This window comes from Lithobates pipiens, unplaced genomic scaffold (genome assembly GCF_037356315.1).
Source record: "Lithobates pipiens isolate NorthernLeopardFrog02 unplaced genomic scaffold, aLitPip1_a1.2 Scaffold_18, whole genome shotgun sequence".
Taxonomy (NCBI): domain Eukaryota; kingdom Metazoa; phylum Chordata; class Amphibia; order Anura; family Ranidae; genus Lithobates; species Lithobates pipiens.
This window is the reverse complement of record NW_027507758.1, coordinates 350001618-350019200: the sequence shown is the minus strand read 5'-3', so window position 1 is coordinate 350019200 and position 17583 is coordinate 350001618. Positions and strand designations below refer to the sequence as shown.

Below are 17583 nucleotides of genomic sequence, written 5' to 3'. Positions count from 1 at the left end.
CTCATGTAATGGGGCTGCTGCATGGTTCATTGGATGATCTTCAGTGTGTTCAGAGGGACTCTCAGGAAGGTGGCTTGCATGTCCATTGGTCACTTTATTTGTCATGGATTCAGGACTCTGAAAAGGGTCAGTTCCAGGACAAACACGTATTCGTACTTTTGCACAAAACCACTGTCTGAATTCATCCTGGAATCAAAAAAAAGATAACAGCAAATGTGCAAAATCACTATATAGCCAATCTTTTAAAATCTTCTACATTTTTTTTCAGTTCTTTTTCCTATATGTAAAACCCAGATTTGAACTTATGCAGTAACATGGTGATAACTCTTTACTGTTTAAAACCAAATATAAGCCAAAAGCAGGCTCCAGTGAATTCTGTGAAGAGGAACTGTCCTTTTTGCTCATCACCTATAGGGGATAGCAGTGAGGTAAACTTTACTGCAATGAATTGACCAGATATCAATCAATTAAAAAGGAACTCAACATTGCAAAGCATCCACACAAATATAGGTGATGCTTTTGTGGCAGCTTTTAACATGTCCACCGCCGTGTTGTTACTGCAACAATGTAGAAAGTGAACATTAGTAGTTTACACAGTGTATTGCTGTATTCATCATAACCGATAGCAACACAAAGGTTCATGGGGCCTCACTACCTTGCCCCAGGCAGAGAAGGTGCAGCCGGTAGTAAACCGGCAAGGCACTTTTCTACAAAGTTTCCTTAACTAATACATGCATTAAATGTTTAAAATACTCATAATTTCAAATAGGATTGATTAGTGTTTTAATGATTTCTGAAAGGCATGGATAAGGTAACAGCATCCCAGACACTTTCAGTGATCCTTTCTTTTCTAGCACAGATCTCACATTGTTAATCAAAGCAATAATATTCTGCTCTCGGCTTTGTTATAATGCAAGGTTTGGGGCCAGATATAGACTAAACAATAAAGAATTCAGGGGGAAGGCGGTGCAGTGTTAGAACCAGCAGGATATTTTAAGATGTCATGTGATTTTATAAAACAATACAAAAGTATTGCCTGTAATTTTTGATGGAGTGGTTAGCTGAATTCTGTGATTTATGCAATCCCATTGTAAACCTTCCAACTTGCACCTTGCATTTTTAACCTGCATAAAATGTACATTGCTCATGTACTTTCATGGTGTTATTTGATGGCCTGTACTTACTGCCTACAGCAGAGTAAATCTTCACATTCTGGTGTCAACGGTCAAAGAAACTACACATCCTATAATCCCTGGGTCGCTCAGGCTAGCACTGGTCCAGGTGAGCATTCACAAATACACAACTCACCAAGAGCTCCATTATATTAGCATTAAAGTAACTCGTGTTATTTAACGCAGAAGCAGTCAGATCACAAAAACTTGCGTGAATTCTTTTTTTTCGACATTTAACGCATTTTTATGTTTTTTGCATCTTATTTTACTGCAGACCAGACCTCAGTGGGAGGTGAAACATTTAGCAGTGGTAATTCCTACCATTGTTAAAATGTGACAGTTCAGCTCAGGGGTGTTGGTTGTTAAGAATCTGGCAACCGCAGGCACCCTAACAACAAGGACTCATCCCAGCTGTCAGCGGGAGGTTCCCCACTGAAAGCAGAATGTAAACAAAAAAGCCAAGAGTTAAAAAAAAAAAAAAAAAAAAAAAAATCAACACTGTTGAGGCTTCCCCCACAATTTAAGCCAGGCCCGTCGGGTCTCGCAAAGCACTTTGCCCCCATGTTGATGAGTATTACTGCCCCTTCTCCCCAACCCTCTCTCAGTTGTTGTGGGGGTGCGGTGGGGGGAGGTGTAATGATGGGAGGGTGCCTTACTGGAATCCCCAGCTGACAACAGATGGGTCACTAGTTGTTAAAGCGGAGGTCCGCCAAAAATTTTTTTTTTTTAAGTCAGCAGCTACAAATACTGCAGCTGCTGAGTTCTAAAATATGGACACTTACCTATGGCGTATCTACCTGAGAGGCGTAGATGCCCCCCTGAAAGGTGCCAAGTGCAACACCAGAGGGGGCGGAGGGCTCTGAAAGGCAGGTTTTTTTTTTGTGTGAACCCCGCTTTAAGAATATGGTGGTTGCCTGCGCCTTAAAACCGACCTTCACTATACTGCAGCACTCTTTCTTCAACCTTTTTTTAACTTGCCTGTGTATTAAGAGATAAAAGGCTCAGCCAGCCCCCCAACTTCCGGAATTTGCCTAGGAGAATGACACGGTTCCCCTGTGCCTCCTGGGATGCATGATGTGCAGTTCCATTCACTAAGGAGGGGGGCACCTGCACTTGGAGGAGCCGGCAGCTGCCACAGGCATCATGGTGGTGCCGGATCCATGTAGTGGCTGCAGAGAGGAGGATCCCAGCAGCTCATCGCTGGCTCCACTGGCTAAGTGAGAATCTTAACGCCACAGAGGACCGTAAACAAATAAGCAAGGGGGAAAAAAAAAAAATGGAGAGAGGGGTAAGGCTTCTTTTTTAAAAATCATCTAGTCAGGTTTGTTAAGGACGCTGGTGGGTGCAAGCTGCTTAAAAATCAGGTTGTTACTGAATACGTTCATTAACCACTTGCAGACCGGACCATTTTGCTGGTCAAAGACCAGACCACTTTTTGCGATTGGGCACTGCGTCGCTTTAACTGACAATTGCGCGGTCGTGCGACGTGGCTCCCAAACAAAATTGACATCCTTTTTTTCCCACAAATAGAGCTTTCTTTTGGTGGTATTTGATCACCTCTGCGGTTTTTATTTTTTGCGCTATAAACAAAAATAGAGCGACAATTTTGAAAAAAATAATGCGTTTTTTTCAAAATTGTCGCTCTATTTTTGTTATAATAAATATCCCCAAAAATATATAAAAAAACATTTTTTTCCCTCAGTTTAGGCCGATACGTATTCTTCTACATATTTTTGGTAAAACAAAATTGCAATAAGCGATTATTGATTGGTTTGCGCAAAAGTTATAGCGTTTACAAAATAGGGATAGTTTTATAGCATTTTTTATTAATAATTTTTTTTTTTTTTTTACTAGTAATGGCGGCGATCAGCGATTTTTATTGTGACTGCGACATTGTGGGGGACCCATCGGACATTTTTGGGACCATTGTCATTTATACAGTAATCACTGCTATATAAATGCAGTGATTCCTGTGTAAATGACACTGGCAGTGAAGGGGTTAACCAGGGGGTGGCAGTGTAGGGGTTAAGTGTTCCTAGGGGTGTGTTACTAACTGTGGGGGGGTTGGGCTTTCATTTAGTGGACACTGATCTCTGCTCCAATCACATGGAGCAGAGATCAGCGTCACTAGTTGCTAGGCAGAACTGCTGTTTACACGGCATTGGAGAAATGCTGTTTACACGGCATTTCCTCCATTCGGCCGCTCAGTGAGACGATCGCGGGGATGCCCGCGGCGATCGAGTCCACGGGTCCCGCGACCGGACTCACGGGGGTCCCGACTAGCGCGGGAGCGCGCCGCCGGCGGCGCGCTCCCAATGCCAGGGCGGCATTGAATATTGGACGTACCTGTACGCCAATATGCCTGCCCATGCCATTCTGTCGACGTACATCGTCGTGCGCTGGTCGGGAAGTGGTTAAATAACTTATTTAATAAATGTGTTTAATTTTTTTGTGAATTGACTTTCAGACAGGTTTATGCAGTATTTACCAAGCATTTCTAATTTTTGCGGTAAATACCACAAACCTATAGCGAATTCAGATATTCTATATCACATGATATTTGGATTAACCACTTGGGTACCGCGCTATTGCCGAATGACGGCATTAGCGCGGACCTAGATTTCCAGGACTACGTCTATTGACGTCGTCCTGGTTACGAGCGGCCTGCGCGCCCCCTGAGGGGCGCGCGCGGCGCGCTCTGTGATCGGCGAGTCCGTGAGACTCGCCTGATCACCGATCCGTGTAAGGGGTCGATCCCGACCCCTTATCACGTGATCAGCTGTCAGCCAATGACAGCTGATCATGTGATAGAACGGAGCCGGTAATCGGCTATTATTCCTCCTCGCGCTGACAGCGCGAGGAGAAAAAAAAAAGCCGATCACCGGCGGCCGTGATCGGGACATCAGTCCCGATCACGGCCAGCAATGAAAGGCACCACATGCCACCTGCCAGTGCCCACCTGCCTCCCGCAGTGCCATCCTGAAAAATAACAAAGTAAAAGTAAGTGCCCCCCGTCTGTGCCCATAATGCCCACAGTGCCACCCCACAGTGCCACCCACAGTGCCACCCCACAGTTCCACCCACAGTGCCACCCACAGTGCCACCCAATCTGCCTCAAAGGTGCTGCACCCCAGTGCCGCCCATCAGTGCCCAGCAGTGCCGCCCATCAGTGCCCAGCAGTGCCGCCCATCAGTGCCCAGCAGTGCCACCTATCAGAGCCACCTATCAGTGCCCATCCGTGCCACTTATCCGTGCCACCCATCCGTGCCATCTTATCTGTGCCCATCTTTGCCCATCAGTGCCGCCTTATCTGTGCCCATCGGTGCCGCCTTATCTGTGCCTATTAGTGCCGCCTTAACTATGCCTATCAGTGCCCACCAGTGCAGCCCATCAGTGCCCACCAGTGCAGCCCATCAGTGCCCACCAATGCAGCCCATCAGTGCCCACCAATGCAGCCCATCAGTGCCCACCAATGCAGCCCATCAGTGCCCACCAATGCAGCCCATCAGTGCCCACCAATGCAGCCCATCAGTGCCCACCAATGCAGCCCATCAGTGCCCACCAATGCAGCCCATCAGTGCCCACCAATGCAGCCCATCAGTGCCCACCAATGCAGCCTATCAGTGCCCACCAATGCAGCCTATCAGTGCCGCCTTATCAGCGCACTTCAATGAAGGAGAAAAATGACCCGTTTGCAAAATTTTATAACAAACTATTAAAACATGATTTTTTTTTTTTTTTTTTTTGCATCTTTTTTTGTTTGTTTAGCAAAAAATAAAACTCCGAGCTGTAACTAAATACCACCAAAAGAAAGCTCTATTTGTGGGAAAAAAATGATAGAAATTTCATTTGGGTACAGTGTTGTATGCCCGCGCAATTGTCATTCAAAGTGCATCAGCGCTGAAAGCTGAAAATTGGTCTGGGACTGAGGGGGGTTTAAGTGCCCAGTAAGCAAGTGGTTAAAGGTTTCACATGACCCAACTATCCCATGCGATATCCTATAGTGAATTGAGCCCACAGCGAGCTCACTGATGCAGCTGGAAGATGGTGGCGATATTACGTTAGGGCTTGCACATCTGTGATGCGACACAAAGCGAAGCGCACATCGTACACCATGTGACCTGAGACAAGATAGGTGAATGAATACACCGACAGAGGAATCGATCAGCCATGACACTACAAACTGCAGCCGCCATGTGTGTGTCCATCATTACAAGAGAAGACAAACAACCAGCACAGAGAATACAACTTCACAATTAATAATAGATTTTAAATTTTTTTTAAAAAAAGCGTACATCTTTAAAGCTTCATTTTTAAATCATACATCACGGGACACAGAGCCATAGTAATTACTATGTGGGATGTCCCAGAGCAAAGCCAACTGAGGGGAGGGAGACAACAAAAGTAGTGCACCATGAGATCAGAGGACTTATACTGCTGCCTGCAGTACACTGCGCCCAAAGGCGATATCCTCATGTTTTACCCTGATAGAATCTGGTAAACGTGTGGATTGAAGACCAAGTTGCGGCCTTGCAGATTTGAGCAATGGAGGCTTGGTGACGAAGCACGAAGCACTAACAGCCCTAGGGGAGTGCATTTTGATTTGAGAGGGTAGAAACTACCTCTTTAAACCATATACTAGAACAATTAAGAACAATTAATTGTCTAATCCATAGAATAGTAGATTTCCATGCTGCCTGTCCTCTTTTAGGACCTTCAGGCAATACGAACAAAACATCAATTTTCCGAATCTGAGCAGTCATCTTTAAGTAGACTGCTCTCACCACATCAAGAGAGTGTAGTGATTTTTCTTCCATAGAACAGGGTTCTAGAAAAAATGAAGATAGAACAATATGCTGGTTTAGATACTACCTTTGGTAAAAAATTAGAATGAGGACGCCATACTACCTTATCCTTGTGAAAAATAATAATATAGCTCTTTACAAGAAAAAGCAGCCAGTTCCGATACCCTTCTTGCATAGATATGGTTACCAGAAAAAAATTGTTTCCTTGTCAAAAAAGAACCAAGGGAATATGTCGTATCAGTCCAAAAAAAGGCTGTTTTGTAATGCCGCCAAAAACTAAATTCAAGTCCCAAGGATTCAAGGGGTGACTTAACCGGAGATTAAGCAGTGTTACCCCCTGAATAATGTAACGAACCAAAGTATGCAAAACAAGTGGGATCGTTGAAAGAATACCGATAAGGCCGAGACCCGTCATTAGAAAGCACACAAGGCCAGCTTTATTTCTCACCCCATCTGCAGAAAGTCAAGGATTCTACCTTTGACCTATTTCCTGGGGTGAAACCCTGGTTTCATACCAGGAGACATATGCTTCCCAGACTCCATAATATATAATTATGGAGGCCAGCTCGCTAGCATTAATCAAGATAGAAACCACTGAACCTGAGGCCGCGTACACACGCGGGGACTGTTCGCTCAACTTTGTCCGCTGAACAGTGTTTCGGCGGACAGTCCGCTCGTGTGTGGGCTTTCAGCGGACAGTTTCAGCGGACAGTCTGCTGAACAAAGTTTTTCGGAAATTCCGAAAAACAGTCCCCTCGTGTGTAGGCTTGTTCGTCAAACTAAGTTCCGCGCATGCTCAGAAAGGATTTACACGCCGAAGTTTGCATTGCAGTGTATAGGACGTCGTTTTCTAGTCCCGTCGTACGTGCCGTTCACGTCATCGCGCACGGTTTCAGCGGACTGTTCGTTCGTCGTGTGTGGGCAAGTGCGTCCATGCTAATTTTGAGCGGACTGTCCGCTGAAACTGTTTGACGGACAAAGTTGGGCGAACAGTCCCCGCGTGTGTACGCGGCCTGACAGCCCGCGTTTCTGCGGAGCGTGTGTCTCAAAAGCCAAACCGTTAAATTTAGCGTTTGTAAAGTAGGATGGAATACCGGACCTTGCGAAACAAGGTCTGGCCGTGGCGGTAGGGTCCATGTGTCCCCTACTGTCATCTTTACAATCCCTGCATACCAAGATTTCCTGGGCCCCATTGGAGGCCACAAAAATCACTGACATCCCTTCCTGCTTGATCCTGCAAAGAAATCGTGGATGCAGGCAGAATAGGAGGGAATGCATAAATCAGTGAGAACCGATTCCATGGGAACAGCAAGGCATCTGTTCCGTATGCTAGCGGATCTTTTGTTTTTGACACAAAGTTGTCAATTTCTTTGTTGAACCTGTACATAAACAGATATATGTCTGGGATCCCCCAATCTTTGACATATTAAACAGGACGATATCAGGGTGAAGGAACCATTTTCCCGGGAACAACTGCTGGCGACCAAAGTAGTCCGCCTGCCAATTTTCTATTCCTAGAATGAAGACCTCCGATAGGCAAAGTACATTGTTTTCTGCCCAAGATGGGATACAATTCACTTTTCTCTGGGCCACACAACTTCTTGCGCCCCCTTGGTGATTAATATAGGCCATTGATGTGGCATAGTCGGATTAAATCCTGGCAGGACAATACCGTAAACTGAAAGTTCAGGCCCTCAGAACTAAGTGCTCTGAATTTCTAGAATGATACAAAAGGGGTACTCTTTCCACTAGAATTTATTTGGCTGTATTATTCAAAACATCCCCAAATAGCTGTTTCACCGCAAAAGGAAGGCTTGCAAAGAGCTTCTGCATGGTGCTTAGCAAAGGGCGCAAGGCCTGAAGGACAGAATCTGTCATAGCAACTATTGCAAATATAAAGCTGCCAGATCCTGGGCCTGCTGAGCAGGATAACCTTGATCACCTGTTTAAACTGGTCTCGCAACGATTAAGCAATTACTGTAAGCACAGGCTGAGACACTCAATCTGCCAGAGAAAAAAAAGTTTTTCTTTTTAATAGGGATTCCAACTTTTTATCCGTTGAATCCCTAAGCATTTGAGCATTGTCTGCCGGATAAGTCATACTCTTATTGGCATAGGATATGGCAGCATTACTGGCATGCCCCACATTTAGTGAATTTTCTCCTCCATAGGATAAAGTGTGCAAAAACTTTTTAGGGGGGAAAATAATGCTCATCTGAGGGATCCTCTGAGATACAAAAAAGCTTTTCCAACTATGAATGGACAGGAAAAGGCATGCACAGCTTGAGGAGGCTTTAGCGAACCCAAAGACTTTGTTAAGGGTACATAAATGTGGAGCGTACCATTCAGCAAGAAACTGCACCATCAATCATAAGATTGAAATCCAGATACAGTTTGTAAGGGTGCTCTGAACTTCAGGACCAAGCAAAAAACAGATGTCTTTATGAACCAGAAAGTCTATAATAGGGTATCGTCCACACTTAGGGCTGCACTTATGGAGAGAAGCAATCTCTGAATAGGAAACAGAAAAAGAAAAGGCACCTCTAAGTGTAGAATTAAAAGCTGTTTAATTTCCCCAAAAGGGTTAAAAACACTTACAAGATATGTAGACTGGCAGAGTATATTATTAATATCCATGTAGGTGGTCGGGCATGAATGCAGTGGTCACTGGCAAATACCAGTTCTTTAGGCTGTGTGTGTCCAGTAGCAGGGAGGTCCAGGGGATGCCAACAGGAAAAACAGCAGGGAGCTCCAAGAGAACTGACAGGCCAGTCCGCAATCACAGTCTCAAAACACGAGGATCCTGGAAGTGACGTCAGCGGCAGGAGACAATAACCAGCAACCAGCGAGGACCACAAACAGGAAGCAAAACAGGAAGCAAAACAGGAAGCAGTCATCAAAGAGGGACGTGTTTCGGAACATCTCATTGGTTCCTTTATCAACCTCGGATAACCTGGTATATGCCAGTGACCACTGCATTCATGCCGGACCACCTACATGGATATTAATGATATACTCTGCCAGTCTACATATCTTGTAAGTGTTTTTAACCCTTTTGGGGAAATTAAACAGCTTTTAATTCTACACTTAGAGGCGCCTTTTCTTTGTTTTTCTCAATCATAAGATTGAAACAGCGGATTCCACTGCATTTGACACAGAAGAAGTCATTAGAGTCATTAGCCTCTCCAGGGTCCCCTGAAGGAATTTGTCTTCTCCCGCCCCTAGTTCCTCAGTTTGAGGGTCCTGGGCAATGGAAGAGAGGCCGTCGCATTTTGACCCACACTAGGACGCAATTAAAGTGGTTTTGTTTGTTTTTTTAAACCTATCGTGGCTGAGGAAAAAAAGATTTTTAGTAAAATAAACAAGGGCTGCAGTGTTGAAAACAGTTGCAAACATTTCATAGCCCCGACTCTCACTCTGACCAGCCACTCTCTCTCTCAGTGAAGGATGCCATTTCTAGAAATGAGTAGGCTTTCCAGAGCTTGAGGGAGACCCTTTTAGCTCTTTTTTTGGGGGTGTTTCAACCCCCCCCTTCTGACCTTAGCCCGATGCACAAAGCAGGGGTACTACCAGAAGAAATTGCATTCACTGCTTGAGCAATAGTCAGCCACCGCCGCTATTAATGCTCAGCCTGTCGCAATAGTAAATGTGTCAAATAGTAAATGCTTGTGTCACCAAAACCTCTTTCATGATCCTCTTTGCTCTTATGGCTCTCTGACAATTTTGCATCCAGCACAAATTTATTTATTTTTTTTAAACACACTCCCTCGTTGAATGCCGTGCTAAGGCCCGCCCCCACCTTGCATCACATTTCCCCCCCCCCCCCCCATTTTCTCTTTAAAAAAAAATAAAAAGATTTCCAACGCAAGAAGGGCCTCTGATCCGACGGAATCGGCTTGTGAGGGAGGGATGGCGTGGAGGAGACCTGGAAGTTGCCGCCGAGTAGGGGCGGTGAAAGAAAATGGCATTGCCGATCATTTTCAGTTCTCCCTTATACTCAGCCTCATGAGGAGGGGAAGAGTTCAGCCCAGGTGGTGGTGTCTGGAGGAAGCAAACCCCCCCCCCCAAACTTACTGGAGGTCTGCCTGCTACTCGGAGGGAAAAAAAAGTCTTCACCCTTCACGGTGGGTTCCGTTAACAAACCTTCAGGAACTGGGGACCCTCAGGGAACCCACAATCCTGGACCTGTAATAGCACCCCGCCTGTAATGATGAAAGAAGCCTCTTTTCTTCTAATTTTAATGAGTGGCCAGGTCTTGTTAAACTCCCTTCCGTGAAAAAGTCTTATCCCTATTCTGAGGTCACCAGTATGGTATTTGTAAATTGAAATATCCCCTCTCAAGTTTCTCTTCTCCAGAGAGAATAAGTTCAGTGCTCGCAACCTTTCTTCATAACCTCCAGACCTTTTATTCGTTTTGTTGCCCTTCTTTGTACTCGCTCCATTTCCAGTACATCCTTCCTGAGGACTGGTGCCCAGAACTGGACAGCATACTCTAAGTGAGGCCGGACCAGAGTCTTTTAGAGTGGGAGAATTATCGCTTTATACTTGGCGTTAATCCTTTTTTAATGCATGCCAATATTCTGTTTCCTTTGTTAACAGCAGCTTGGCATTGCCGAGCCCATCATCTACTAGGACCCCCAGGTCCTTTTGCATCCTAGATTCCCCCAGAGGTTCTCCCCCTAGTGTATAGATTGCATTCATATTTTTGCCACCCAAATGCATTACTTCACATTTTTCTACATTAAACCCCCTTTGCCATGTAGTTGCCCACCCCATTAACTTGTTCAGATCTTCTTCCAAAGTTTCCACATCTCCAGAGAAGTTATTGCCCTGCTTAGCATTGTCCGCAAATACAGAGAACTGTTTACCCCATCCTCCAGGTCATTTATGAATTAAATAAGATTGGTCCCAGCATAGAAGCCTGTGGGACCCCCAATACCCCCCTCTGACCATTCCGAGTATTCCCCATTTATCACCACCCTCTGATCGCCCTTGTAGCCAGGTTTCAATCCATGTACTCACCCTATGGCCCATGCCAACGGACCTTATTTTGTACAGTAAACGTTTATGGGGGAACTGTGTCAAATGCTTTTGCAAAATCCAGATACGCCACCTCTACGGGCCTCCCTTTATCTAGATGGCAACTTACTTCCCCATAGAAGGTTAATCGACTGGTTGGGCAAGAACGATTCTTCATGAATCCATGCTGATTACTGCTAATGATACCGTTTTCATTACTAAATTCTTGTATATAGTCCCTTATCATACCCTCCAAGAGCTTGCATACTATTGATGTTAGGCTACCTGGTCTGTAATTCCCAGTGATGTATTTTGGGCCCTTTTAAAATAATAGTGCTACATTGGCTTTTCTCCAATCCGCTGGTACCATTCCAGTCAGTAGACTGTCAGTAAAAATTAGAAACAATGGTCTGGCAATTACTTGACTGAGTTCCCCAATCACCCTTGGGTGCAAGCCATCTAGACCCGTTGATTTATTAAAGCGGTTGTATACCCGCTGAAGTTTTTTTTTTCCTGACCTGCAAAGGAAAAGGCATACTAGCTCATTATGAAATACTTAGAACGAGGCCCTGACATCTGGCCCGATCCACGCCAAGGGAGCAGACATGTTCCCTCTGCGTTTCTTCCAGGTATTGTGGCTCCGGCGCTGTGAGTGGCCGGAGCCACAATATCGTCACTCCCGCGCATGTGCGCTGGAGATTTCTTTCCGGCGTCTGCCAGACTTTAAGCCGAGAATCCCCTGTGCACATGCCGCTACAGTCAGTGGCGCATTGAGAGGGGAATATCTCCTAAACCGTACAGGTTTAGGAGATTCATTTTTACCTACAGGTAAGCCTTATTATAGGCTTTCCTGTAGGTAAAAGTCATAAAAATTACTATACAACCACTTTAATATTAAGTTTCCCAAGTCTAATTCTGTCCTCTGTTAGCCATGATGGTGCTTCTTGCGACATGTCACGAGGATAAGCACTGCAGTTTTGGTTACTAAAGCCCCCTGATTCCCTCATGAAGACTGAGAAGAATGAATTCAATACCTTCGCCATCTCTTCATCCTTTGTAACCAGATGTCCTTCATCATTCTTTATGGGGCCAATAAGGTCTGTCATCCTTTTTTACTGTTTAAATACTTAAAGAATTTCTTGGGATTTTTTTGTCTCTCTCCTCCGCTACGTGTCTTTCACGTTTTATCTTAGCCGCCCTAATTGCACCCTTACATTTCTTGTTGCATTCATTATAATGTCTAAATACTGATGATGATCCCTCAACCTTATATTTTTTGAAGGCCTTCTCCTTTGCTTTTAAATGCATTTTAACATTGGAGTTAAGCCATTCAGAACTTTTGTTCGTTCTTAAATTTATTACCCAATGGGATGCACTGGCAAATGCCCTTATTCAATATGCTCTTTAAGCGAACCCCTCTCTACTCAGTGTTCTTTGTTCCTAAGATTTTATACCAATTTATGCCTTCTAGCAAGGTTCGCAGTTTAGGGAAGTTGGCTCTTTTGAAATTCGGTGTCTTTGTATTCCCCTTATGTTTCCCATTTGTGTGATTTATACTGAAGCCAATTGACCTGTGATCTGCGTTTCCTAAATTGCCCCGTATTTCTGCCAGGCTCCTGGCATTGATGAACATGCAACATAGTTTAGACCAGTCGCATACTATCCACTTATTGGGTGTTCTGAGATTGCAACTAGGATTTGTTACTATACTTACCTTGGGTCTATGTGCTTTAGTCAACCTACCACTAATGCCCCCAATGATACCTTCTGAAATATGTTCCACTCTATCTCTACCTCTGGACCCCCCCATCGCCTAGCTTAAAAACCCCTCTAACTTTTTGGCCATCTTTACTCCCAGCAGATCTGCAACCTCCTCATTGATGGTGGTTGTCAGAAATGGCCACTGGCACAGGCGGTCAAGCTCAAATTCGCACATAGCCCAATAGGTCTGGTTTCGCCTACAGTCACAGAACGACTGTTACCCCATTTAGAGCTAGACACGTTGCTAATTAAACCACATTAAAAAAAAAAGCTTTCGTAACTACCCCAGGAATACTCATTGACCAGCTGGGCCTAATGAGTACCAGAAGGAAGATAAAGGATATGAAATGTGACCTCTGCCACTGCAGGTGACAGGCTAGATGCACAAGTACGGGGTCTGCTTCACAAGAGCAGGGTCCCCTGAAAGGAGGCTTTCTCAAGTGCCTGTGAAAAAACTGGGTTACTGTCATGTAAGTTTTTTATAGCAAATATAGGAAATAAATTGTCTGCAGGTCAAGACCCATTTTATTATCCAGGATGAAATCTGTGCCCTGAGCCAAGAAAGATGATGGTTAGTTGAGGATTTCCTGCAGGTATATGTGATGGATACGTGTAATGGCAGTTGAAAACTACTGCTGAACTTTGTAATTCAGTGAAATCACTGGGGAGTGGGGGCGCTGGGCACAACATCTATGCAGTAGTCTGGAGGTTCCTCTTGAACTGATGGGGACAAAAGGGCACTCTCTCCCATAATCTGTTCTGTGTCGCAGTAAATCTTTTTATGAAGAAGACATCTGCGACTAAAAGTGGTTAGTTTGTGCGTTCTCAGGTATGTATGCTCCCTTCTCAAAAGTTCTGCATATACTCTCGAGATCGACACATGAAGAGTGAAGGAGGCAGGAATGGTTCGGGCATTACACAGCTTTAAGGAAAATGAAAAGTAACATTTTTGACACAAATTGCCTGCTAGCCAATAGCAGTGAGGAGACAGGGTGAGGAGAAACTACCATAGCTCTGGTCCTGATAACTGTGCAAAGAATTCCCGGGTACACTGGCCTGACCTAAACAGCAAGTTCTCTGCTGAGTAGAACACAGAAAAATTGCATAACCATTGCAGAAATTACCAGTGTACTTAGTAAACTGGGAACATCTAATCTTTAACCAACTGGAGTGATTTCCAGGATTTCCAATGTCCATTTTAAATCTATCAGGAGCTGAAGATAGTAGAAATATTTTCCAATTTAAGGAAAAAAATGGCAAGAAAAATAAAAAATAAAAAATCATTCTCCTAAGATCACTAAGCAGGTGAGAGAGGCAATAATAAATTATGGTGGAGTTGTACCAATTTATGTAATAGATTCATGCATGGAACACAAGCCACTAAGCAATCATTACATTTTTCTTTGTAGGCCGAAAAAATAAACTCTACAATAAAGAACACATTTCTGTGAATTGATCACGTAAGTGCTGATGTTTACTATGTACAAAGAGCCTTGGTCAATCCAGTTCCAGCCCCCTCACATACTTACAGTGGTTCTCAGCAGCACAACATCACAATCTTTCAATGTCCTTCTAGTGCATGTCGCCTTCACACGCCATTTAGGCAGCCAGTAGAGAAGGAGCAGCAGAAAGCCACCAGTACACAGTATTCCTACTGCTACCAGAGCCAACTTCCACCGGCACAGATTGTAACCACAGATCTCCTGCAAAAAAAAAAAAAAAAAAAGCAGAAAAAAAAAGAAAAAAAAATTACTTATGGCACTATGCCTTTGCAAAAAAATAAATAAATAAAAAAAAGTACCCCTCCCCCAACCACACACACCTTTTTTTTCCAAAGTAAACATTCAAAACTATAAATTTATATTTCCAAGATCAGTTGCACAGTAGAGATAACTAAATAAAGGCATGCTGCCTGTATTGTTCAGGGAGTTACACACCGTATAATAAAGAGGACCACTGTGCTTAGGTTTAAAAGTTAGTTTACCTTTTCCAGAAAAAAAAATGTAAAAAGGTGAAGTCTTTTTTTTTTCTTTAAAAATAACAAATATGTTATTTATACTTGCCTGCCCTGTGTAATGCTTTTGCACAGAGCAGCCCAGATTCTCCTCTTCTCGAATCTCCTGTCTGTGTTTCTGGCCCCTCCCTCCTGTTGAGTGCCCCCACAGCAAGCATCTTTCTGTGGGGGCACTCAAGCTGACCCGCTGGTCTGTGTGTCCATTCAGACACAGACAAGTAAAAAAGGCACAATACTTTAGTACCTCAGTACAACCATAGTCCATAATAGTCCAAATATATAGGGTGGGAAGTGGGTCCATACGTCAGGGCTGCCACCAATGGAGACTAGAAGCCAATTCCAATGAACTGAGAGAAAACCAGGAGAGGGGCGCCTCTGAATTTGTAAATCAAAACACTTTAATGGTAAAAAACCAATATTCACTCACATGAGAAATTAACGTTGTGTTCATCTCTGGGCTGACTGGTGTCAATGTATTCACTCCTCGCTGGTGGTATACAGCACTTCAGATCCAGGAAGAGTGGGGCGATGAGCTGTCCCAGGATGGATGGGGCGGTAAACTGTCAGAGCATGTGAGGCTGGATGCTGCAGCTCCTGTGATCCTAGCTGGTTACTGCTGAGATGGAGAATGGCCGTGCAGTATGTGTCCCAGAACGAGGCTTGGAGGGCATGGAGCAGTGTGGCGCAGGGCAGTGACGTCACAATAATGTGATGCGTTTCAGAGCATGCGTGCTACAAATGTTATGGTAGCCATGCTCCTTTGTCAAGCATGCCCACTAGGAAGCACAGAGGAGGACACAGAGGGGAGCCCAAGTAGGATACAGGGGATACTCAAGGATGAATGGTGCAGCGGTGGGGGGGCTTTATCATCATCATCATCATCAATCTCCCTGTGTGGCTTTCATTACAGCAGCTGGAAGCGATGGAGAAGAGTGGAGGAAAAGCGGCTGTCAACTGCTTTAATGAAACCCACACAGGGAGATCAGTGATTACAACTTCCCCCTCCCTGATCATCCCTGAGTGTCCAGGTATCGGATTAGGCATCAGGAGCATTTGCACAAGTACCAGTACTCCTGCAAATACTCAGTATCGGGACCGATACTAGTATTGGTACAACCCTAGTTATAATGCCTGGTCATCAGAAGCACATAAAAAAAAAACTTTACAAAGACAGAAACCTCATATAAGGCCCAGGTGACTAGAGGTCAACCGATATATCGGCCGATATTTGCCGTTTTTTAAATAATCGGCATCGGCCGATTTGAGCTGATAAAAAGCCGATTTAGAACTACAGCAGGACTTTTCTATTACAGAAGTCATTTCAGTCAGTGTAAGTTGCCTGAGTCGTCATAGAAACACTTTCCTCCTCTCTGGGCAGGCTGCCAAGAAAAGAACAGAAAGATACAATGTTTACACTTCAATGAATGAAGTCATCTCTGTGTGTAGAAGTTCTCAGTTTAACCATTTAAAGACTAAATCTTTTCTGACACTTGTTGCTTACAAGTAAAAATCCTGTATTTTCTGCCAGAAAATCACTTAGACCCCCCCAAAAATTATATATATTTTTTTAGCAGAGATCCTAGGGAATAAAATAGCGGTTGTTGCAATATTTTATGTCACACGGCATTTGCACAGAGGTCTTTCAAATGCATTTTTTTTTTTAGGAAAAAAATACACCATTTAAAAAATAAAAATAAAATAAAAACAGTAAAGTTAGCCCATTTTTTTTTTCGTACAAAAGTTTTGACTACCTGTTTTTATTTAATATATAGGTTTTTTTTTATTTATTTTTTTTTTTTTTAAATCTAAATCATACATACAAGTAAACTGATTGGAGGTTTGCTTTGTTTAATAAATGTTTAAATGTAAGAAATTTTCTGTATCACTTATGAAGGCTGCTTTCACAGTGGAGCGGGCAGGCGTTGATGGTAAAACGCAAGTTTTAGCAGCTCTTTACCATCATTTTAGCGGTGCTATTTGGCTGCTAGTGGGGCACATATAACCCAGCTAGCGGCCAAGGAAGAGGTTAAATGCGCCCATGAAGCACTGCTGCCAAATCGCATTGCATGCGCTTCAGCAGTGGTGCCCATTCATATCAATGGGCAGGAGTGGTGGAGGAGCGGTATACACCACTCCAAACGTGCTGCTTGCAGGACTTTTTTTTTTAAGATCCTGCCAGCGCATCGCCTCAGTGTGAAAGCACTCTGTCTTTCACACAGACTGCAGGGGAGCCATTTTACATGCGCTATTTTTAGCCCAAAAGCGCCTGAAAAACGCCCCAGTGGGAAAGGTGTGTTAGATCAAGGGGGATTAAAAAATAAAATAAAAAAGGAAAAAAATAAATAAATAAAATAAAATCGGCCTAACATATCGGCCCAAAAAAAAATCGGCATCATATATCGGCTATCGGCCGCCATGATTTCTAAATATCGGCATCGGCCAGAGAAAAACCCATATCGGTCGACCTCTACAGGTGACTATATTCAAAGCTTACAAAAGGATCAGGACTCTTCTCTATACGACAGTGCTGGGACAGTCACAAAAGTCAGCACGGACACATGAGAAAAACAGAAGTGAAGTTTCTACATATTTGAAAGTAGTGATAAAGGAACAGTAACAGAACTGTTATGAGGCTTTAGTTTAACTTTAACCACTTTCAGACCGGACCATTTTGCTGGTAAATGACCAGAGGTCTTTTTACACTTTGGCACTGCGCTGCTTTAACTGGTAATTGCGCGGTCATGCAATGTTGTACCCAAACAAAATTTGCGTCCTTTTCTTCCCACAAATAGAGCTTTCTTTTGATGGTATT

At 43.9% G+C, this 17583-nt stretch overlaps 1 protein-coding gene across 2 annotated transcripts in view; it reads right to left on the bottom strand.

The window, feature by feature from the left end:
• ATP13A3 (ATPase 13A3) overlaps nt 1-17583 on the bottom strand; it is a 172425-nt gene that overhangs the window by 105093 nt on the left and 49749 nt on the right. For both annotated transcript variants that reach the window (XM_077487469.1, XM_077487470.1), the window contains exons 3-4: nt 14287-14460; nt 1-186 (exon numbers count right to left, since the gene is read on the bottom strand). In XM_077487469.1, coding sequence (XP_077343595.1) covers nt 1-186; nt 14287-14460 — 360 coding nt within the window. The remainder of the gene's footprint in view (nt 187-14286; nt 14461-17583) is intronic.